General features: G+C 42.8%; 1 protein-coding gene across 1 annotated transcript; it reads right to left on the minus strand.

Annotated features, from left to right (window-relative positions):
• Nucleotides 1–828: 828 nt before the first annotated feature.
• On the minus strand, nt 829–12,598 carry LOC309659719 (3 beta-hydroxysteroid dehydrogenase/Delta 5-->4-isomerase). The gene is made up of 3 exons (XM_082459710.1): nt 8,455–12,598; nt 4,531–4,695; nt 829–2,143 (listed from the first exon to the last, which is right to left on the minus strand). Exons 1-3 carry the CDS (start codon nt 8,597–8,599, stop codon nt 1,332–1,334), a joined length of 1,122 nt encoding a protein of 373 aa, XP_082315836.1. The 5' UTR covers nt 8,600–12,598; the 3' UTR covers nt 829–1,331.
• Between the last annotated feature and the right edge of the window lie 10,759 nt (nt 12,599–23,357).

The raw sequence follows: 23,357 nt of genomic DNA on the forward strand, positions 1-23,357 counted from the left end.
AGGCCAGTGATTAGGGGAAGATGGAGGGAAGGGAAAGAGGCTAAGGAGGTGAGGGAAGACAGCATGCAGTGTGAGGGAGAGGTGGGGAAGAGGGAGGAGGAGGAGTTAAGTCTCTACTTTCTGCGCTGAGTAGGAGGGTTTACAATTGTCCCCTTTACTTTCCTAGGAAGCCGTGGTGCGGCTTCATTGTGTGATTTGAAAGGTTGGAATGTAGGCTTATGAGTTGCCAGAGTCGCCAACACACATAGATCCAAGTGCGTTCTAGGGACCTTCAAGGACACTGGCATTGGCAGTGGAGGCTGGCTGCAGCTCTGCTTCTCCCTCTCCTCCCAGCTGACAAGGGTATGAAAACCTCCCAGATTCCCCCAAGGGGACTGTCCTTGGTCCTAGGGTGTCTCCTGCACAGGACCGGGCAAGAAGTAGGTGACCCAAGGGAGCTGGGCTCTCCCAAGGATCAGTACCCCATGCCCAGTGCTCTGCTGCACCGCCGACAAACCATCCACCACCCCGTCCCCGGTTTTGCTATAAATTTTGGGCAGTTCAGGCTACACAATTCAGCGGATGGATAAGGGTTTTCAAGTCAGTCCATCTGGGTTAAACGGTCTCATAGCAGTTAGCGTGACTGTGAACGAGTTTCCTTATTCATCAAAGGGAATAGTCATCCCTACCTCGTAGGTTTCTGGTGAGGGTTAAATAAGTGATCTATGTCGGTCATCTAATACATGCCTGAAACGTAGTAAGTGCTTGGTCAATCCTAGGTTCCCCTTCCCGACACTTCTGCCCCCCCCCCCAGCCCCGAGCTACTTTTCTAAATAGGAGGTGCTGATTGGGCGGGGTGGGGAATAAAAAGGTATGCAATCACATAAACCATAACGTCCTCCAGATTAGTCATTAAAACGTTTATTACGTTCATTGAGCTGTGTGAAGGAATATGAACTTTTAAAAGAAAAGGAATGCTTTTGCATTTAACAAAGGAAATGGAACTAACAGGCAAAACTCTAAGTTAAAAGAAGCCCAAATAGCTCAGAATCGTCAACTGAGACGGTGGCACCAGCAGCTGCAGCAAATCACCTTGTCTGGCCGTCCCCTGGAGGGAGGGTAGGGCAGAAAGCTTCCCGTTGGGCCAGTGACAGGGAAAGGTTTCTGGTGGAGGGAGGAAGATAATAAGATGATCAAATGATGATCATCATTTTATCAGATGATCATCTGATAAAAGGGAGGCAGGAGGACCCGGGCTTGTGCCTGTGTTGTTTGCTGCATGAAACCGGAAGGGGAGAGCGTGACAGGCGTCTCCTAACCATGCCCACATCCACATCGTTCTCACCCCCAGATCAGTGAGTCTTTGTTTTCAGGGTCTCCTTGTGCTGTTTCACCAGGGAGCCGACCCACTCCTTGGTTTTCTGCTTGGCTTCCTCCCAGGTGAAGAGGGGCTCGTACCCCAGCTCTCGCTGAGCTTTCTTATAGGAGAAGGTGAACACACTGTTTGACAGGGTTACCAGGTGGCAGTTGAAGGGGGGTCGATATCTGTAAATTGGACTGAGCAAGAAGCTCACTATCTCCAGCAGGAAGGCAAGCCAATACTTCAGAGAAACAGGAAGGCTCATCCCGGAATCCAGGCAGAGGCCCCATTCTTTGCCCAGAGTGTAATTGAGGTCATCATAGCTTTGGTGAGGTGTGCCGTCTGAGATGTAGTAGAACTGTCCTTGGATGCTTGGGGCCTTTTGGGGGTCCCGAAGGGCCCTCAAGGCCAGAATGTGGGCCCAGGCCACGTTGCCAACATAGACTGGGTTGACTCTGGAGAACTTGCAGTGATTTGTCAGGATGCCATTGTTCTTCAGGGCATTTTCCACGTGGGCAAAAAGTAATGGGCTCCCCTCCCCATAGATATACATGGGCCTTAAGGCACAAGTGTACAAGGTGCCACCGTTTTTAAGAGCCCACCCATTAGCTCCCAGCACAGCCTTCTCGGCAAGCTTTTTGCTGTATGGGTACGGAGAGGACCATGCCGTTTCAAGATGCTCTTCTTCGTGGCCGTCCTGGATGATCTCCCTGTAGGAGTTGGGCCCAGCCACCTCTATGGTGCTGGTATGGATGAAGACTGGCACACTAGCCTTCACACAGGTCTCCAACAGGAGCTGGGTACCTGCCCACGGAGAGCACACCGTCAGCGTCAGGAAAGAGTCCAGAGCCAGCCATGCCATGGACCATGTCTGCCCCTCACCCTCAAGTGAGGTGGCTAGTGCACATGAGGAGTGCATTCTTGTGTGTTTCTGGCTGAGATCAGATTATGCTAAAGCCACAGGACGAAAGCAAAAATGAAAAGAGGCCAAGATCTGGCTTCTGGAGAGCAAGCATTTCCAGGCTTTTGGATTTCGTGGACCAGTGTACGTACTTTTAATTTCAGAAAAGGACAACGAGTTGCCACTTTATATTTTGCAGAGTAAAGAGATTTTAAAATGATCATTTATCCTGTCTACCACCTCATTAAAGATGGGCTATTTTAACTTAAAAAATTAGGAGGCCATACTCTTAGAATAAGGACAGCTCTGGTCCTTAGGCAAAAGAGGACAGCTGAAGGATTCACATCACACACACACACACACACACACACACACACAGAGTTGTATATAGGTAATATATACTCTTAAGTATGCATTGAATTGTTCGTATTTTTCTCCTTTTTTTTTTGAAGACCAATAAAAACTTGTCACAAGGACTTTTTTTTGAGTCACTGAGCAAATGATTGGTGGGTTCTGGGCAGAAACTGGAGATCCAGACTCTGTTTCTGACTGTGTGTTTCCTACAAAGGCCACTGCTAATTGTGGCTGTGGCTTGTTTACCCAGGTCTGAAAAGCCGGGGTGGCAAAGCTTCCTTTTGCTTAGCTTTCTGGAGCTACCACTGGCCTTGTGTGTTGAGCCGGAGGAAGAAGCAGAAAGGAGTGCGCCCTCTGCTGGTAATATCTATCATGGGAGGATCTTGCAGAATCCCTTTATCTGGGTAGAATTTTAGCTCATGGAGGTAACCCAGAGCGCCTTCCTTACAAGAAGGAAGCAATTTCCTGGGCAAAGCATCATTTTTGGGTGGTATTTTAAAAAATCCTTTTTAAGGTCTTTGTGTAATTTGCTTTTCAGGAGAGACAGCCTCCTTTTTAAAAAATGAAATCTAGAAGCAGAGAAAATTCGGAGCTAATTTACCTGCAGAGGGAGAAATGGCCATGATTGTGAAGTATTTTCTAAACCTGTCAGTGATGCTAGTTTTAGTCAATGGAGGCCTCTAACACGTCTCAGGGATTTCAAATCCCCTGTTGTTGGGAGCCGTGGAGAGTAGAAATTACGGGAGGGGGGCCGAAAGCTCAAGACTGGTTAAACTTAGCACCCTCCTGGCAATATGGGGGTGACCAGGGGTGTGGCTTAGTTGAAACTAGAAATGGTCTTTTTTGAGACTGTGCAATTTTAGGCTGGAGATGCAAAAGCAATCAGTCGCTTTAGAAAAGGAGTCTCTGAGTAGACTAACTCTGGCAGGCAGGGCGTGGAAGGCAGATGGACTGGGGTGCTGTGGTCCTAGAGAGACTGGCCTCCAGGGGTCAGAGGGAGGATACTACACAGCAAGCTAATAAGGGATTTAAGCTAATCCCTTGAGTGACTGTGTCTAGATTTAAAGTGAATTGGAAAGCCACAGTTCAGAAAGAGCCACCAAGCATTTAAGGGATGAGGATCTGAAGAGGGTATACTTTGGGCACCTGGCTAGGAGCTACTCTTCAATAATAGATCTGGTAGTGAGCTGAAGAGATGGTATTACGGATAATGGGAAACTATTCTTGCTAAGAAAATATTACAGGAAGACAAGTGCTGGCTAATTCTGTACTGCCAGACCACTGTGAACCAGCTTTGCTAGTTCTCTTGTGAGGAATCCTTCTAGGGGGTGAGCAGGAGGGCTCTGGCATTCTCTTTACCCTTATTATCCTTCCTTTGCAGGAAGTCCTTATTATCCTTCCTTTGCAGGAAGTCCTGCCCGAAGGAAACCAGCCCAGAGCTGTGGCCCGTCACTCCTAACTGACTTGGGGGCACCTCATACCACAGAGCTCTTAGTTCTTGGCTGTATGGTGACCCTCAACTTAGAGCCAAACAGAAAAGCTAGCATGATGCCCAAGGAAGCACTTGTAAGGTCTGGTTCCAGCCCAGTGGAGACAGGAGGTGGCTGGATAGCAAGAGTTTGAGGTTGGAGCTGAGTCAACACTTGATTGGACCAGCAGAAGGGTTTTCGTGGCCTTTGGACTCACACAGGCGTGGGTTTAAATTCTAGCCCTTTCACTCCTCCCCATAGGGCCTTGGACAAGTCACTTAGCCTGTCTCAGCCCTAGTTTCCTCATCTGAAAAACTGAGGATGATGACCTTGAATCTCTGTTGGTGGTGATGAGGAAGAGTACTTGGTGCCCACCCAGCAGGTGTTCACCAGCCTCCTCCTCACTTATCCCAGCTTCTGACCCTTGCTTGCCCACTTCCCTTCAGCTCCGCCCCAGGATCCTGTACCTTTCACATTGACGTTCATGATGGTCTCTCGCTGGACGGCGTTCATGACGTCGATGACAGAGGCGGTGTGGATGACCACCGAGGTGCCCCGGCAGGCTTCCTTCAGGCACTGCTCATCCAGGATGTCTCCTTCCAGCAAGGTCAGCCTGATCTTACTCTGGAGCTCTGTGTGAACAGGAGTCAGGTCACTGGAAGGCTTTCTGGATCTGGAAGATTCCTGATGACCCAGGTCTTTAAGGACAGGTAGATTGGGGGGGAATGAGGAGTGGGGAGGGGGGAACATCCCATGGAGGGACCAAGTCAACAAGGGCACAGAAATCAGAATGTGTAGCATGTCTTGGGAAAGAGCAAACATCTCTTTCCATCCCATCTCATTCTAAAAAAGAGAGTTTGAGCAGTGAGGAGTCAACAGTGCCTGGAACACAAAATTGTTAAAGAGACTCATGGGGAGTTTATAAAATTCATTAAGGAGAGGATTTGCGTTTAATTCGGTAGGGAATGGGGAATCCGGTATAGGTTTGGCATTAAAGGAGAAATGTAAACAGAGTTGTGCTGTAGGAAGCGAACCCTGGCTGCAGTATTATAAAGTGGATCAGTCTAGTGGATATAAGAGAAAGCAAGGTGACTGAGGGATTAATCACACCGTCTGTGCCACAGTTCACATGGGGAAGACTGGAACCGGGGATCCAGGAGTGGGAGCCGAGAAGGGGAGAGGTACACAAGGTTCGACTTTCAGACCTTACCTTGCCAGGTCCTGGTTCTTACTGGTGATGGGCTGGGAGGAAGAGTCAAAGGCAGCCCGAGTTTTTCCCACTTGAGTGATCAGGAGGATAGTGGTGCTTATTAACAGGAATTTAGGATGGGCCCGAAGGATGGATTTAACTGAAAGAGCTCTTATTAGATATCATCAAAAGCAGATATCAACGCTGAAAATGAGCCAGCCACCGAGGGACTAACATTCTGGCCATCTAGCCAAGGGTTGCAGAGATGACATCAGGGTCTCTGGCTCCTCTGAAGCCCGTGGGAAGTGGCGCTACTGTACACTACTGGTAAGTAAGATCATCACCTCAGATTAGCCCACGTCATAAATGCCACGCTACATACAGTTTGTATAAATAACCTGCACTTATTTTGTGCTTTTTATTTTGCACACGACTTTCAGCTTTCTTATTTCCTTTCACAGCTATCTCATGAGATAGGGATTCTGATTTCCACTTTACAGGCGAGGAAACCAAGGCTCAGAGAGGGTGAGGAAACGCCCAAGTCACACTTCTAGTGAAGACTCTAGCCTGTCCCCCCGCCCCTCCGCCTTCAAGCCTTGCTTGCGCTCCTGTCACCCACACACAGGACTGGCACTTTTCTGGGGCAGAGTAAGGACGTCAATTTAAATGAAATTGGCAATGGACGGCAGAGAACAGTGAGAGAGAAATTCAGAGTGAAAAATTCAGGGCTGCAGAATTTCCTTCTTGGGTTACAACTTGGAAGAACCTTAAGCCTGCTCTCCTTAAGCCTCTGCAAAATTAGCTCCGCCCCAATGCTTCCACTCCAAAAAGGCCACGAAGTGAGAGAAAGGCAGAGGAATTAGCCGCAGAGTGGAATTTTCTGATTGTGTCCCCACGTCTGCCCTGCCCCTCCCTTACTCTGCCTCTCTTTCAAGGCTAACTTCAGCAGACTGGCTCAAAGGAATTGCTATGCCCTGAAGCCCAAGGCCAAGGGAGGAAAGACCTCTTACCCATTAGTATGCAGGGCTGCAGAGAGAACAGCAGAGGGCGCTGTGGATGCCTCGGCGGTGGAGCCCTGGCTTCCTCCTCCAAGGCTCTGTGGACTTGGCCAGTGTTTTGCATAGACTGAATATGCAGTTGCTTACGTGGTGTGAACTGGATTGGAGGGAGGCCCAGAGAGAAGCTACTAGACAAACTAGTGGTTAAGAGTACAGACGCTGCAGCCAGACCGCCTGGGTTCAAATCCAGCTTTGCCATTTTCCAGGTGGGGGACCTTGAACAAGTTAATTAACTTCTGCAACGTCTGCATGTTTGTGTCCCCTCAAATCCATTTGTTGAAATCCTAATGCCAATGTGATGCTGTTAGGAGTTGGGGGGATCTCTGGGTGGTGATTAGGTCATGAGGGTAGAGCCCTCACGAATGGGATTAGTGTTCTTATAGAAGAGACCCCAGAGAGATCCCTCGCCCCTTCCACCGTGTGAGAACACAGTGAGAAGGCGTGGGCTATGAACCGGAAGAGAGCTCTCACCAGGACTTGACCCTGCCTTGATTTTGGACTTCCAGACTCCAGAACCGTGAGCAATACATTTCTGATTATAAACTACCCAGCCTGTGGTATTTTGCTGCAGCAGCCTGAATGGACTGGATTCTTCTGTGCTTGTATTCTCATCTTTCAAAAAAGAAGGACGCTGTTCCCCATCCCAGAGGGTTGTGATGAGAAACAAATGAGTTGACACACGTAAAACACTTAGCACAGCGCCTGGCACAGAAAGAACACCATGAGTGGTCTCTGTTATTATCCTGACAGAGGCCCCTGCCCACCCATGACAGCGCCTGACTTATTCACTTTGGGGAGATGTTCCTCTTAGGTTGAGCATTGCCCTCTCTGGGCATAAGTTGTCAGACTGCAAATATTGCTGAGATGTAGGGATTACAAACGGTTGATGCTGATCGGTTGTGATTTTTTTTTTTTTTAAATCAGAGACGCTGTTGAAGCAGAGGATAGAGGAAATAGGATGTTTGCAGAGGTCAGGGGAGAGGAAAGGAGAACAGAGCAGTGGGCAGGGTCCAGGAGAGCGGGCTGGGGAGGGGGGGCTTTGCGTGGGGAGAGGGGTCCTCTGGGCAGCCAGGGCCTGCATGTAGATAGCCGGTCCACTGGGGCCGGGGAGGGGGACAGGGAATTGGTTTGGGGGCGCCTAAGGGGGAAATGGCAGAAACTGAAGATTCACTTTGCCAAGAGTCAGCCCTAGGGCCGTGTGATTGGAGTTCTAGTCTAAGCTCTGCTACCCACTAATCCGGGTAGCAAGTCGCTTTACCTTTGCAGACCTCAATTTCCTCATTGTCCGGATGGGTGTTACCCCTCTCCTACCTTCCTCACAGGGTTATTTTGAGGATCTGGGGGGCGAAACAGGTTGGAAAATACACTATAAATCAAGCTTTTGCATTGGCACCTGGGCAGCAATCTGGAAAGAGAGGCGTGAGCTGCTTCAGCAGATTCTACAGTCACTGCCTTGTGGTGATGAAGAGAGAGGCGAGTGATAAAAAGAGATGTACAGGGAATCCACGCGAGGTGTGTCTGCACTCATGCTGCCTCTTGTTCTGTTTCTGGCTCCCTTGCTGCAGGCCTGTGCATGCTCTGCACTTCCCTCTCTCCTGCTCCCTCTAATTCTCTCTCTCTCTCACACACACACACACACACACACACACACACACACACACACACACTCGCTTCACCTTCTCTTCCTTCTATTTCACCATCACTGGAGATGCTCAGTGAAGCCACAGAAAGACCAGAGCAATCAAGAGGGGCGGGGACCCGCTGGTGGGGTCTCCAGGTTAATGGCACTTGCTCGCCCTTTGCAGATGGTACATAGCAAGTGACAAGACAAAAATCATCAGAACGTTGAAGACTCGTTGACAAGGGAGAAAACTGAAACATGATTTTCTGGATGAGAAGAACAGAGGCTGAAGTGGCTGGTCTACGGCCACCCTCTCTAATCCTGGGTCAGGACCAGAATCATCTCCTGACACCATCTGTGATTACACCAAGGTATTACCCCATCTGTAATCTCCTTTCTGATAACATGGGATTAGTCTTGATTTGACTACAACTTTCCTTAAGTTGCTAGACAAGAACCCCCTCCCCACACCTATGCAGGGTTTAAAATGGAGCTACACACCCATGACTCCAAGTTCACTTACTAGAAAATTCCTCCCGAACTTCTGGTCTGAAGACTTTGTCTAGCACTCGGATCTCCTGCAGCTCCTTCTCCTCCACCAACAAGCGGACGATCCTCTGACCCAGAAACCCTCCTCCTCCTGTCACAAGGCAGCTCCACCCTGCCATGGCCAAACCTGGGCACGGAGAAACACTTGCCAGGAACCAGAAAACACTGAGGAGCAGTTTGGATGAGAGGATGACACAGGAGAGAGCCTAAAAGAAATGTCAAGTGATTACATGCTCATAAAAACCCACTGTGTTCCTTCTCCATTTTTGCAAAAATCCCATGCACCCCCTCCCAGGAGTAGCTGAAAGAAAATGAAAAAGCTCTAACCTGTAAGATTGTTGCAAGCCAGATGAAAGAGCTGGGTTCTGGTCTCCTTATCTCCCAAAGACAGGACTGAAGGGAGCTTTATATGCTGTTGCCTCTGACTCAGCCCACTTCACCTTGAACTCTTACTCCATACTCATTGCTCACCCCTGGTCATTTCATCAAAAAGTGGTGAAATTTTAACTTGTATCTCTCATTCCTCCAAAGCGCAGGAAGAGAAAGCAAGCTTCAAGGCCACAGTGTGATAAAGATTCTTGGTTCTACCCTCAACAGGACTCGTGGAGGTCAGTGTCCACTGTCTGGGATCCACAGTCTGTAAACTTAAGCTAGACCGGGAGAAATCTCCCAGCACTGTGTGAATTGCTGCTTTGTGCAGTAAATACATCTGGGTGGGGCGGGGTGGTGGAGGGTGCCTTCACTATGGAAGGCAATTTTCTTTCCCACCCAATATATCTGGAGCCTCAATTTCGATTCCCCCCTGGAGAGCTCTGGGTTTCTGGAGGAAGAACACCATTGAAGGGAAGCTATCTGGTGATAACCACCTAGTTCTGTGACCTGTACAACGAGAGTAGGTGTATTGCTGTTAGCTTAACTGACACCATCTTGGTCCCTTACAGTTCTTCCTGTCCTTTCACTGACCCTACTCAGAACTGTGCAGTGAATTACTTCTCTGTCATCAAGGGCTTTGTAATAGATATTAATAGATTTTGTTTAATAACTATTAAGGCCAGGTGGCCTCTATGCTCTGTTAGTCCCCAAACAATGATGAAAACCTTTGCTGACGTATTCTTGGTGCCCATGTGACTAGTTACCCCTTCATAAATATTAATGTAGGAATGCACGTCCTGCTTCCAAGCGCTGACCCTCATACCCTAGGTTAGTTATAAAATTGTCCTGATGGCCCTCAGCAGTGCTGAGTGCAGCTGTGAATGCCTCTGGATCACTGTTTACCAAACCCTACTCTGTAAGTTACAATCTAATAAACTGATCCATTGATTACATGGAGCTGCCTGCCTCATTTTTCCTTCTCAAGATGTCTCCTCAGTTCGATGGGCACTTTTTCTTCCCTCTGTCTTCCAACAGTAGAGATCTGTAGCTGTGGACCACAGTAGCTTTTATTATGAATGTTTGCACTCACCCCAGATTTTGGTTGCAAAACCACTCTCAGTAGATTCTGTTTTTTTTTTTTTAATTTATTTTATTTATTTATTTATTTTTGGCTGTGTTGGGTCTTCGTTGCTGCACGTGGGCTTTCTCTAGTTGCGACGAGCGGGGGCTACTCTTCGTTGCGGTGCGCAGGCTTCTCATTGCAGTGGCTTCTCTCATTGTGGAGCATGGGCTCTAGGCGCACGGGCTTCAGTAGTTGCGGCACACAGGCTCAGTAGTTGTGGCTCACGGGCTCTAGAGCACAGGCTCAGTAGTTGTGGCACACGAGCTTAATTGCTCCGTGGCATGTGGGATCTTCCCGGACCAGGGATTGAACCCGTGTCCCCTGCATTGGCAGGCGGATTCTCAACCACTGCGTCACCGGGGAAGCCCTTCTCAGTAGATTCTTGAACTGAAGATGCCTATATGCTTCAGAAGCCTGTGCCCAGAGATGCCCAAATACCACCGCCATAAGCTTCGCAAGATACTGTCAAAAAAGTGAGGTGTAATTTACGTGCATTAAAATGTCCAGATGTTAAGTGTTAGTTCAATGAACCGTTACAATTATGTACACCTATGTAAGAAACCACCCAAAACAAAATATAGAACATTTTCTTCCCTGCAGAAAACTCTTTCCTGCCCCTTTCCAGTCAATTCCCATCCTTCCAATCTACCCCAGAAACAACTACACTCTGATATTTAGTGGATAGATACTCTCCTAATTTTTCTTCTAAATTTATGGCTCTGGGTATATATTTAAATATAGAATCCATTTAAAATTAACTTTTGTACACTGAATACAAAAAAATTTACTATTGTATTCCTTTACTGTCTATCCATTTGCTTTCATCAGTTTTTTTTTGTTTTAATTATTTGCTTGCTTATATTTACTTTGGGTTTAATTTACACTTCTGTTTCAAGTTTCTTATGGTCAAAGATTGGATACTTGATTTCTTCTTTTTGACAATGTGCATTTGCATTTAAAGCTGCAAATTTCCCTCTAAGCATTGTATTAGCTGCATCCAACAGTTTTGATATATTAGATTTTTGTCATCATTCAGGTAAAAATATTTTCGAACTTACCTGTGATTTCTTCTTTAATGTGTGAGTTACTCAGAGCATGTTGTTTAATTTCTAAAATTGGGGATTTTTTAGGCATCTTATTGTTATCAATTTCTAATATAATACTATTGTGGTCAGAGCATATACTCTGTTTGACTTTGATTTTTAGATATTTATTGAAACTTGTTTCGTGGTCCAGAAAAAATGGTCTATCTTGGTGAAATGCCGCATGCTCTTGAAAAGAATTTTTCACGTTTCCATCAGTTGTTGGGAGTAATGCTTTACAAAGAGTGGGTTTGACCCCCTACTCCAGGTCTCTTCCTCTCCCCATGTTATAGACATTCTCCTCTTCCCACTAGGGACCTGACTCCCAATGCCTCAAACACACTTGCTTAGGAAAGGTTGACCCTAGTCACTGAGTTATAGCATCTTGTTCCCTGAAGCTAGCAGCACTAACTAAAGGCCTTTGTCTTGCTGAGACCCATAGAGCCTATCTGAGGCCACCAAAGTGCATCATACAGCTTTGCCTGCTCTAGCAATGCTGTTAAGCGAACCATATACATCCCCCGTCCTCTTCGAGGCTGGCGTTTGTACCCATTCCCCCAGCTGCTGGGAATGTTGGAGGCTGGTAGATTTCAGCTAGTGTCTCTCTGGGAATTGCCTTCAGCCAAAGAGCCAAAAGAACAAGAGTTCAGCGTCTCTGAGTGGAACCAATAAACTCTACAGACAGTGAGAAATAAAATAAAGGGGAAGGCAGATGGAGACCTCAACATCACCTTTCTTTGATTTCCAAACATTTTTACAGAGATATAATTTACATGCCATAAAATTAACTTGTTTTAAGTATACAATTCAACTATTTTAAGTAAAATTATGAACTTGTGTAACCATCACCATTGTCCTGTTTTGGAATATTTCTATCTCCCCCAAAAGATCTCTTGTGCCCATTAGCAGCCACTCCTCATTCCCACTCCCCAGCTCTGGGCAACTTTTTTTTTTTTTTTAATTAATTTATTTATTTATTTTTGGCTGTGTTGGGTCTTTGTTTCTGTGCGAGGGCTTTCTCTAGTTGCAGCAAGCGGGAGCCACTCTTCATCGCGGCGTGCAGGCCTCTCACTATTGTGGCCTCTCTTGTTGCGGAGCACAGGCTCCAGACGCGCAGGCTCAGTAGTTGTGGCTCAGGGGCCTAGTTGCTCCGCGGCATGTGGGATCCTCCCAGACCAGGGCTCGAACCCGTGTCCCCTGCATTGGCAGGCGGGTTCTCAACCACTGCGCCACCAGGGAAGCCCCTGGGCAACTTTTAATTGACTTTCCGACTCGATAGATTGGCCTTTTCTGGACATCCTATAGATAGAATCATACAATATATGGTCTTTTGTGTCTGGATTCTTTTACTTACCATAACATACTTTTTTTTTTTTTTAATAAAACAGATAAGCAACAAGGATATATGGTACAGCACAGGGAATTATAGCCATTATCTTGTAATAACTTTTTTATTGGAGTATAATTGCTTTACAATGGTGTGTTAGTTTCTGCTGTGTAACAAAGTGAATCAACTATACGTATACATATAACCCCATATCCCCTCCCTCTTGGGTCTCCCTCCCACTGTCCCTATCCCACTTCTCTAGGTGGTCATAAAGCACCGAGCTGATCTCCCTGTGCTATGCGGCTGCTTCCCACTAGCTATCTATTTTACATTTGGTAGTGTATATATGTCCATGCCACTCTCATTTCATCCCAGCTTACCCTTACCCCTCCCCGTGTCCTCAAGTCCATTCTCTACACCTGCATCTTTATTCCTGTCCTGCCCCTAGGTTCTTCAAAACCTTTTTTTTTCTTTTTAGATTCCATATATATGTGTCAGCATATGGTATTTGTTTTTCTCTTTCTGACTTACTTCACTCTGTATGACAGACTCTAGGTCCATCCACCTCACTACAAATAACTCAATTTCGTTTCTTTTTATGGCTGAGTAATATTCCATTGCATATTTGTGCCACATCTTTATCCATTCATCTGTTGATGGACACTTAGGTTGCTTCCATGTCCTGGCTATTGTAAATAGAGCTGCAATGAACATTGTGGTACCATAATATATTTTGGGGGCTCATCTGTGTTGTAGTATGTATTTCATTCCATTTAGGTGTTGAATACTATTTCATTGTATGGATATCCCATATTTTGCTTATTCATTGACCATTTGATAGTTGGAATGTTTCCACTTCTTGCACTATTATGGATAGAGCTGTTACGAACATTCACATACAAGTGTTTGTGTGGATACTTTCATTTCTTTTGGGTAAATAGCGAGGAGTGAAATTGTTGGGTCATATGGTAAATTTATCTTTAACTTAAGAAGTTGCCAAACAGTTTTCCAAAGTGGCTGCATTTCCTACCAGTAATGAGTGAGTGACATTTCTGTTTTTCCACATTGTTGTTTCTTCATATTCTCCAATTGACATTGTGTATTTTTAAAATTATAGCCATCTTAGGGAGTAAGAAGTGGTGTCTCATCATGGTTTTGATTTGCATCTCTCTAATAACTAATGATGCTAAGCATCTTTTCATATGCTTATTAAACATTCCCATACCTTTTAGGTGAAATATCTATGTGAATCTTTTGTCCATTTTAAAATTGGATAACTTATTTTCTTGTTGTTGATTGTATTTTATATTCTAGATACAAGTTCTTTAATAGATATATGATTTGAAAATATTTTCCCAGTCTGTAACTTATCTTTTCATTTTATTGATAATGTCTTTTGAAGAACAAATATTTTTAATTTTGACGAAGTCCCGTTGTTCAATTTTTTTTCTTTTACCACTCGTGTTTCTGTCTGACTCAAGGTCAGGAAGATTTTAACCTGTGTTTCCTTCTAATAAGTATATAGTTTTAGCCCTTCCATTTAGGTCTATGGTCCATTTTGAGGGAATTTTTGCATGTGGTGTGAGTTAATGGCCTAATTCTGATGGTCAATTGATTTTGACAAAGATGCCGAGTAACTTCAGTTGGGGAAAAGTGTAGTCTTTAAACCAATGGCACTGGGACAACTGGATTGTCTACATGTTCAGGAAGGTCAGGGCATGTTATATAAATAGGGCCCATCTGGGTCACCACCAGCTGGCATCAGAGTTTGGGAAGAACTCCTCAGCATGGGTTGAATAATATGCTCTATCAGGAAAACTCACAAAGGCCAAGGGTAGGCAAAGGAATAGAGGGCATGATTTCCCACACTAATGGGACTCCCTCTATCTTCCTGTCTGTCTCTCCAATCTTAGGGGTAGCAATTTGCACTGTGTCCTCCCCTCTTTTATGGATCCAGGAAGAGTTGTTGATTTTTCAGTCTGTTCAGCTTTTTTACCTGTTGTTAGGATGGAATGGCAACTTCTAAGCTCCTTGCCTGCAGAGCCTACATGTATTATCTCCTTTAATTTTTAAAATAAACTTTATTTTTAGAAGAGATCAGGTGTGTTCAGGATGGTATGGCCATAGACATAAAATAAACTTTATTTTTAGAGCAGTTTTAGTTTTACAGCAAAATCAAGCAGAAAGTACAAAGTGTTTTCATATACACACACCCACAGCCTCCCCAACTCTCAACACCAGAGTGGTACGTTTGTTACAATCATGGACCTGCATATAGAGTTATCACTTGATGTGCATAGATTACATTAGAATTCACTTTTGGTGTTGTACATTCTATGGGTTATGACAAATGCACAATGATATGTATCTACTATTATAGTACCACGTAGAATAGCTTCACCGCCCTAAAAGTCCTCTGTGCTCCACCTAGTCATCCCTTTCTCATTCCTAAACCCTAGCAACCACTGATCTTTTTACTGTGTCCATAGTTTTGCCTTTTCCAGAAGGTCATATGTTGGAATCATGCAGTATTTACCTTTTCAGATTGGCTTCTTTCAATTAGTACTATGCATTTAAGGTTGCTCCATGTCTTTTCATGGCTTGATGGCTCATTTCTCTTTAGCTTTGAGAAATATTCCACTGTGTGGGTGTACCACACTTTATCCATTAACCTACTAAAGGACATCTGGGCTCTCTATTATCTTCCATGGATCTATTTATCTATTCTTTCACAATGCTACACTCTTTTGATTACTGTAGCTTTACAGTAAGTTTTGAAGTTGGATAGTGTCAGTCCTGTGACTTTGCGCTTTTTCTTTAATAATGTGTTGGCTATTCTGTGTCTTTTGACTCTCCATATACTTTAGATTCAGTTTGCCAATATCCACAAAATATTGATAACTTGCTGGGATTTTGACTGGGATTGTGTTGAATCTATAGGTCAAGTTGTGAAGAACTAACATCTCGACATATTGAGTCTTTCTATCCATAACACAGACTAGCTCCATTTATTTAGTTCCTTTTTGATTTCTTTAATCAGAGTTTTGTAGTTTTCTTCATATAGACCTTGTACACATTTTGTTAGATTCATACCTAAGTATTTTCTTTTATTGGGTGCTAATGTAAATGCTACTGTGTTTTTAATTGCAAATTCCACTTGTTCATTACTGGAATATAGGAAAGTAATTGACTTTTGTACATTAACCTTGTACCCAGTAACATTGTTATAATAACTTATTATTTCTAGGAGAATTTTTTTGTCTATCACATTTTCTACCTAGACAATCATGTTATCTGTGAAAAAATACAGTTTTATTTCTTCCTTCCTAATCCGTATACTGTTTTTTCCCTTTTCTTGTCTTATTGCATTAGTTAGGACTCCCAGTGTAATGTTGAAAAGGAATAATGAGAGGGGACATTTTTGTCTCTTTCCTGATCTTCTTGAGAAAGTGAAAACTTCCTCACCATTAAGTGTGATGATTGCTGTAGGTTTTTTGGTAGATTTAAAAAATCAGGGCTTCCCTGGTGGCGCAGTGGTTGAGAATCTGCCTGCCAATGCAGGGGACACGTGTTCGAGCCCTGGTCTGGGAAGATCCCACATGCCGCGGAGCAACCAAGCCCGTGAGCCACAATTACTGAGCCTGCGCATCTGGAGCCTGTGCTCCGCAACAAGAGAGGCCGCGATAGTGAGAGGCCCGCACACCGCGATGAAGAGTGCCCCCCGCTCGCCACAACTAGAGAAAGCCCTCGCACAGAAACAAAGACCCAACACAGCCATAAATAAATAAATTAATTAATTTAAAAAAAAAATCAAGTTGAGGAAGTTTCCCTCTATTTCTAGTTTGCTGAGGGTTTTTATCATTAACGGGTGTTGGGTTTTGTCAAATGTTTTTCTGCATCTATTGATATAATCATATGATTTTTCTTCTTTATCCTGTTGATATGATGGTTTTACATTAATTGATTTTGGAATATTGAACCAGTCTTGCATACCTTGGATAAATCCCACTTGGTGCTGATGTATAATTCTTCTTATATACTGTCGCTAATATTTTGTTGAGGATTTTTGCATCAATGCTTATGAGAGATATTGGTCTGTAGTTTCCTTTTCTTTTAATGTCCTTGTCTGGTTTTAGTTTTGGGGTAATGCTGGCCTCAGAATGAGTTAGAAAGTATTCCCTCTGCTTCTATTTTCTGTAAAAGATTGTGGAGAATTGTTATGATTTCTTCCTTAAATATTTGGTAGAATTCATCAGTAAACGCATATGGGCCTGGTGCTTTCTGTTTTGGAAGGTTATTAATTACTGGTTCAATTTCTTTAATAGATATCAGCCTATTCAGATAGTCTGTTTCTTCTTGTGTGAGTGTTAACAGATAGTGTCTTTCAAGGAATTGGTCCATTTCATTTAGGTTATCAAATTATAGGCATGGAGACATTCATAGTATACCTTTATTATTATTTTAATGTCCATGCAATCTGTAGTAATATTCCTTCTTTCATTTCTGATGTTAATAATTTGTGTCCCCTCTTTTTTTCTTAGTTAGCCTTAGTTATCAATCTTTCCAAACATCCAACTTTTGGTTTCTTTGATTTTCCCTGTTGATTTTCTGTTTTTAATATCATTGACTTCTGTTCTAATTTTTGCTCTTTCTCTTCTTTTGCTTACTTTGAATTTAATTTCCAAGACTATGAAAGAGAATATATATATAATATAAAAAATGAAATCACTTTGCTATACATCAGAAACTAACACAACATTGTAAATCAACTATACTTCAATAAAAATTTTTTTAAATTAAAAAAATAGAATTATGTTATTTAATCTCCAAGTATTTGGAGATTTTCCAGTCATCTTTCTGCTATTTGTTTCTAGTTTAATTGGTTTCTAGTTTAATTCCACTGTGGTCTGAGAGCAGACACTGTATTTTTTCAAGTCCTTTATACTTGTTAAAGTGTGTTTTATGGCCCAGAATGTGGTTTATGTTGGTGAGTGTTCTGTATGAGCTTGAGAAGAATGTGTATTCTGCTGTTGTTGGATGAAGTAGTCTATAGATGTCAGTTATATCCAGTTGATTGCTGATGCTGATGAGTTTAGCTATGTCCTTACTGATTGTCTGCCTCCTGGATCTGTCCATTTCTGATAAAGAGGTATTGAAGTCTCCAACTATAATAATGGATTCATCTATTTCTCCTTGCAGTTCTATCAGTTTTGCCTCACATATTTCGATGCTCCATTGCTAGGTGCATACATGTTAAGGATTGTTATGTCTCCTTGGAAAATTGTCCCTTTTATCATTATGCAATGCCTTTTTTTATTCCTGATAACTTTGCTTGCTCTGAAGTCAGCTATGACTGAAATTGTTATTGAGACTTCCACTTTATTTTGATTAGTGTTAGCATCATATATCTTTCTCCATCCCTTTACTTTTAATCTATACGTGTCTTTATATTTAAAGTGGGTTTCTTATAGATAATGTGTAGTTGGGTCTTGTTTTTTGATCCACTCTGCCAGTCTCTGTTTTTTAACTGTTGTATTTAGACCATTGATGTTTAAAGGAAGTATCGATATAGTTGGCTTAATATCTATCATATTATAAGAAATAACAAGTGTTGGCAAGGATGTGGAGAACAGGGAACCCTCCCTTGTACATCACTGGTGGGAACATAAATTGGTGCAGCCGCTATGGAAAACAGTATGAAGGTTCCTCAAAAAATTAAAAATAGAACTACCATATGATCCATCAATTCCACTTTTGGGTGTTTATCCAAAGAAAATGAAAACACTAACTTGTAAAGATATATGCATCCCCATGTTCACTGCAGCATTATTTACAATAACCAAGATATGGGAACAATCTAAGTGTCCATCATTGGGTGAATGGATAAAGAAATTGTGGTATATATGGAGAGTTAGTTCAAGGAAATGAACGTTATATCTTCTTCTTGGATTGATCCCTTGATCATTATGTAGTGTCCTTCCTTGTCTCTTGTAACAGTCTTTATTTTAAAGTCTATTTTATCTGATATGAGTATTGCTACTCCAGCTTTCTTTTGATTTCCATTTGCATGGAATATCTTTTTCTATCCCCTCACTTTCAATCTGTATGTGTCCCTAGGTCTGAAGTGAGTCTCTTGTAGACAGCATATATATGGGTCTTGTTTTTGTATCCATTCAGCCAGTCTATGTCTTTTTGTTGGAGCATTTAATCCTTTTACATTTAAGGTAATTATTGACGTGTATGTTCCTATTACCATTTTCTTAATTGTTATGGGTTTGTTTTTGTAGGTCCTTTTCTTCTCTTGTGTTTCCCACTTAGAGAAGTTCCTTTAGCATTTGTTGTAGACCTGGTTTGGTGGTGCTGAATTCTCTTAGCTTTTGCTTGACTGTAAAGCTTTTGATTTCTCCGTCGAATCTGAATGAGATCCTTGCCAGGTAGAGTAATCTTGGTTGTAGGTTCTTCCCTTTCATCACTTTAAATATACCATGCCACTCCCTCCTGGCTTGTAGAGTTTCAGCTGAGAAATCAGCTGTTAACCTTATGGGAGTTCCCTTGTATGTTATTTGCCGTTTTTCCCTTATTACTTTCAATTATTTTTCTTTGTCTTTAATTTTTGTCAGTTGATTACTGTGTGTCTCGGCATGTTTCTCCTTGGGTTTATCCTGCCTGGGACTCTCTGTGCTTCCTGGACTTGGGTGGCTATTTCCTTTCCCATGTTAGGGAAGTTTTCGACTATTATCTCTTCAAATACTTTCTCAGGTCCTCTCTCTCTCTCTCTCCTTCTGGGACCCCTATAATGTGAATGTTGTTGTGTATAATGTTGTCCCAGAGGCCTCTTAGGCTGTCTTCATTTCTTTTCATTCTTTTTTCCTTATTTTCTTTCTTTCTTTATTCATTATTTTTTCTTTATTCTTTTCATTCTTTTTTCTTTATTTTTCTTTATTCTTTATCCACGACAGTGAATTCCACCATTCTGTCTTCCAGGTCACTTATCTGTTCTTCTGTCTCAATTATTCTGCTATTGATTCCTTCTAGTGTATTTTTCATTTCAGTTATTGTATTGTTCATCTCTGTTTGTTTGTTCTTTAATTCTTCTAGGTGTTTGTTCTTTAATTCTTCTAGGTCTTTGTTAAACATTTCTTGTATCTTCTCAATCTTTGCCTCCATTCTTTTTCCGAGGTCCTGGGTCATCTTCACTATCATACTGAATCCTTTTTCTGGAAGGTTGCCTATCTCCACTTTACTTAGTTGTTTTTCTGGGGTTTTACCTTGTTCCTTCATGTGGTACAAAGTCCTCTGCCTTTTCATTTTGTCTCTCTTTCTGTGACTGTCTCTCTCCTTTCTTAGGATGTCAATTATCCTTCTTTCTTAAGTGGTTGCCCTAGAGTTTGCAATATACATTTACAATGAATCCAGGTTCACTTTCAAATAACACTATACCACTTCACGGGTAGTGTGAGTATCTTACAATAACAAAATATTCCTAATTCCTCCCTCCTGTCTCTTTTATCATTGTTGTCATTCATTTCACTTATACATAGGCATATATATAAATATATATATATAATTGTTACTTTGTTATTTTGAACAAGCTCTTATCTGTTAGATCAACTGAGATAAGAAAAATAAAAGTTTTTAACTTCACATATTCCTTCTCTAATGCTCTTTCTTTGTGTAGATCTAAGTTTCTGACCTATACAATTTTCTCTTTCTCTGAGGAGCTTCTTTCAACATTTCTTGCAGCGTAAGGTTACTGGTAACAAATGCTCTTAATTTTTGTTTGTCTAAGAAAGTCTTTATTTCTCTTCAGTTTAAAAAGGCAATTTCACAGAATACAGAATTCTATGTTGGTGTTCTTTTTTTCTCTCAACACCTTGAATATTTCACTCCACTCTCTTCTTGCTTGCATGGTTTCTGAGAAGGATGTAATTCTTATCTTTGCTTCTCTATAGGTAGTGTCCTTTTTTTCTCTCTGGCTTCGGTCAAGACTTTTCTTTTAATCTTTGATTTTTTGTAATTTGAAGATAATATGCCTGCTTGGTGTTCTCTGACCTTCCTGGAACTGGGGTTTGGTGTCTGACATTAATTTGGGGGAAATCCTTAGTCATTATTGCTTCAAATATTTCTTCTCTTCCTTGCTCTCTTCCTTCTCTCTCTCATATTCGCATTACTCATACAATACACCTTTTATCGTTGTACCACAATTTGGGGATATTCTGTCCTGTTTTTTTTTTCCAATATTTTTTCTCTTTGTTTTTTAGTTTTGGAAGTTACTATTGACATATCTTGAAACTCAGAGATTCTCTCCTCAGCCATGTCCACTCTGCCAATGAGCCCATTAAAGGCATTCTTTATTTCTGTTACAGTGTTTTTGATCTCCAGCATTTCTTTTTGATTCTTTCTTAGAATTTCCATCTCTCTGTTTACATAACCCATCTGCTTTTGCATGTTGTCTACTTGGCCCATTAGATCCCTTAGTGTATGAATCAGAGTTGTTTTAGATTCCTGGCTTGATAAATCCAACATCCCTGCCATATCTGAGTCTGGTTCTGAGGCTTGTTCTGTCTTTTCAAACTGTATTTTTTTGCCTTGTAATTTTTTGTTTAAAGCCAGACACAATGTACTGGGTAAGAAGAACTCTGGTCAATAGGCCTGTAGTGATGTGGTGAAAGGGTGTGTGTTGGGGAAGTGTTCTACAGTCCTATGATTAGTCTTGGTCTTTTGGTGAGCCTGTGCCCCTGGACTGTGAACTTATGTCTCAGTCCCCCCTTCCCCCCTAAAGTGGGACAGGATTGCTAGAGAGGGCAGGAGTTGGGTATTTCCGGTCTCCCAAGTTGGTTAGGCTCTGATAAAACCCTAGTAGGTGAGGGTCTGGTAAAGTGGTTTCTTTTGAGGGCAGGCCTTGTTAAGAACAGTTTGCACTGGTGTATATCAAAATGGTTACTTTCCCCTCCCCCTGCTTGAAGCTCTAGGGAATTTTTCTCTGATATTCACTGTGAGAACCTAGTAGAATTCCTGTAAGTAAAACAAAAGTATTGGGTGGTGGTGGGGGGGGGTCCTCCTCTGACTGGGTGCCCCCAGAGTTTTTTAACTCTCGGACGTGTCCACACCTAGCCTCCAGAAATTCATCAGTTACAGTTCAGGTTTTCTTTCTTTTTTTTTTTTTTAAGGTTGCCTTTCTTTCTTTTTTTTTTAATTAATTTATTTTTGGCTGTGTTGGGTCTTCGTTTCTGTACGAGGGCTTTCTCCAGTTGCGGTGAGCGGGGGCCCCTCTTCATCGCGGTGCGCGGGCCTTTCACTGTCGTGGCCTCTCCCGCTGCGGAGCACAGGCTCCAGACGCGCAGGCTCAGTAGTTGGGGCTCATGGGCTTAGTTGCTCCGCGGCATGTGGGATCTTCCCAGACCAGGGCTCGAACCCGCATCCCCTGCACTGGCAGGCAGACTCCTAACCACTGCGCCACCAGAGAAGCCCCCAATTCAGGTTTTCTGATGCCAGTGCTGGTTTTCACTGAGGCTTCTGCTCATAGATTTCTGCTCAGATAAATTGTGATTCTCTGTATCTGCCAGTCTCTCCAGTTTGGGGGGTGGTGGTGTGCCCTGTGACCTCACTTTTCTGACGGATCTAGAGAAGTTGTTGATTTTTCAGTTTGTTAAACTTTTTACTTGTTGTTGGAATGGACTGGCAACTTCCAAGATCCTTACCTCCTGGATCGGGAATCAGAAGTCCCCCATATTGTTTAATTTTCATGATGAGAATCCAAGGAGATTGGTATTATTATTTAGTAGAGGAAACAAAAGATGTTTTGAGTCTTGCCCAACATCTTGAGGACAGTGGAGTCAGAATCTGAATCAATACAACCTGACCCTGGGGTGACTCCAAAGCCGATCCTCTTTATCAGAAAACAATGCTTATCTTTTAGATACCCAGTGTTCTGTTCAATTGTTGAAACTTTCCAGTGGGGAAGATTTCTCTGCCTTCTTTATCCATGCATTCTAATGTAGGACATTTTTAGGGGCCTAGAAGTCCTTTCTGAGGTTTCATATATATCTCTTCATGTGACTGTGGACATTCTGCTGTCCACACTTCTGATGCAATGAGAACAGCCTTTGGCACTATCTTTATAACATCCCTGCTCATCTCCCTTGGGATCCTGGATCTTGGATCTAGCCCTCTGAGTTCGGAAGGAAAAGCAACTTAAAGAATGACACAAATGTGTCTAGGACCAAAAAAAGGAGTACAGTTATCACCCAGATAGATGTATACAGGGAGAACTTACACTAGATTCTCTTGTAATGTAAGCTAACTCCATTATCTGCATCCCAAATTGCCTTCTTGCTATATGCTATTGTGATTTGTTTCTCTCTTACCCCAAACCAGTCTGGAATGACTCAGTCAAGCTGCCACCTGGTGATTTCAAGGCTGAAGAGACTTCCTGGCCATCATGCCTACTTAGAAGTCCCTATAATAAGTACAGTTATTACAGAGAAGCTTGGGGAATTTTACTGCATGTTCATCAGCCAGCAAGATAGTCTGAGCATGAAAAAAAAATCTGATTTATGAGATTGTGGTGGGGTGGTTAGGAGAGTGGATGTTATCTTACCAATGATTTCTCTGGTTTCAAACCTTATTTTCAAGGCTGCTTATTTATTCTTTTGCACCACAAAAGACAATGCGGTTCTGAGGTATTCTCATCTGATTTCTGACATAAGAGAATAATGAGACCAAAGTCATGGACTTAACACAGATTGGAAGAGGCTTCAACAAGTGGTATCTGAGGCATAGTTCTGTGATCTAGAAGTGGAATTCCAGAGAATGAATTTCTAGGAAGTTCACCAAGCCCCAGTGGATGTGATGCTGAGTCCCAACTGGCGACAGGGGTATGAGGGTTGAGGAACGGGGAAGAGAAGAGCAAAGTCTATCTAGGTGCCGTCACATGCTGCTTGAGGTGGCTGGGTTGTCCAGTTCTCTCAGGA

The sequence above is a fragment of the Balaenoptera physalus genome (genome assembly GCF_965194825.1).
Source record: "Balaenoptera physalus genome assembly, chromosome: 1".
NCBI lineage: Eukaryota > Metazoa > Chordata > Mammalia > Artiodactyla > Balaenopteridae > Balaenoptera > Balaenoptera physalus.

What these genes read in the sequence shown, in the direction of transcription:
- LOC309659719 (XM_082459710.1), bottom strand. Translation starts at nt 8,599, where the DNA reads ATGGCAGGGTGGAGCTGCCTTGTGACAGGAGGAGGAGGGTTTCTGGGT. An exon ending in AGTTCGGGAGGAATTTTCTA is followed by an intron (nt 4,696 to 8,454) that starts GTAAGTGAACTT and finishes CTGTTCACACAG; the next exon opens with AGCTCCAGAGTAAGATCAGG. An exon ending in CATGAACGTCAATGTGAAAG is followed by an intron (nt 2,144 to 4,530) that starts GTACAGGATCCT and finishes CTCCGTGGGCAG; the next exon opens with GTACCCAGCTCCTGTTGGAG.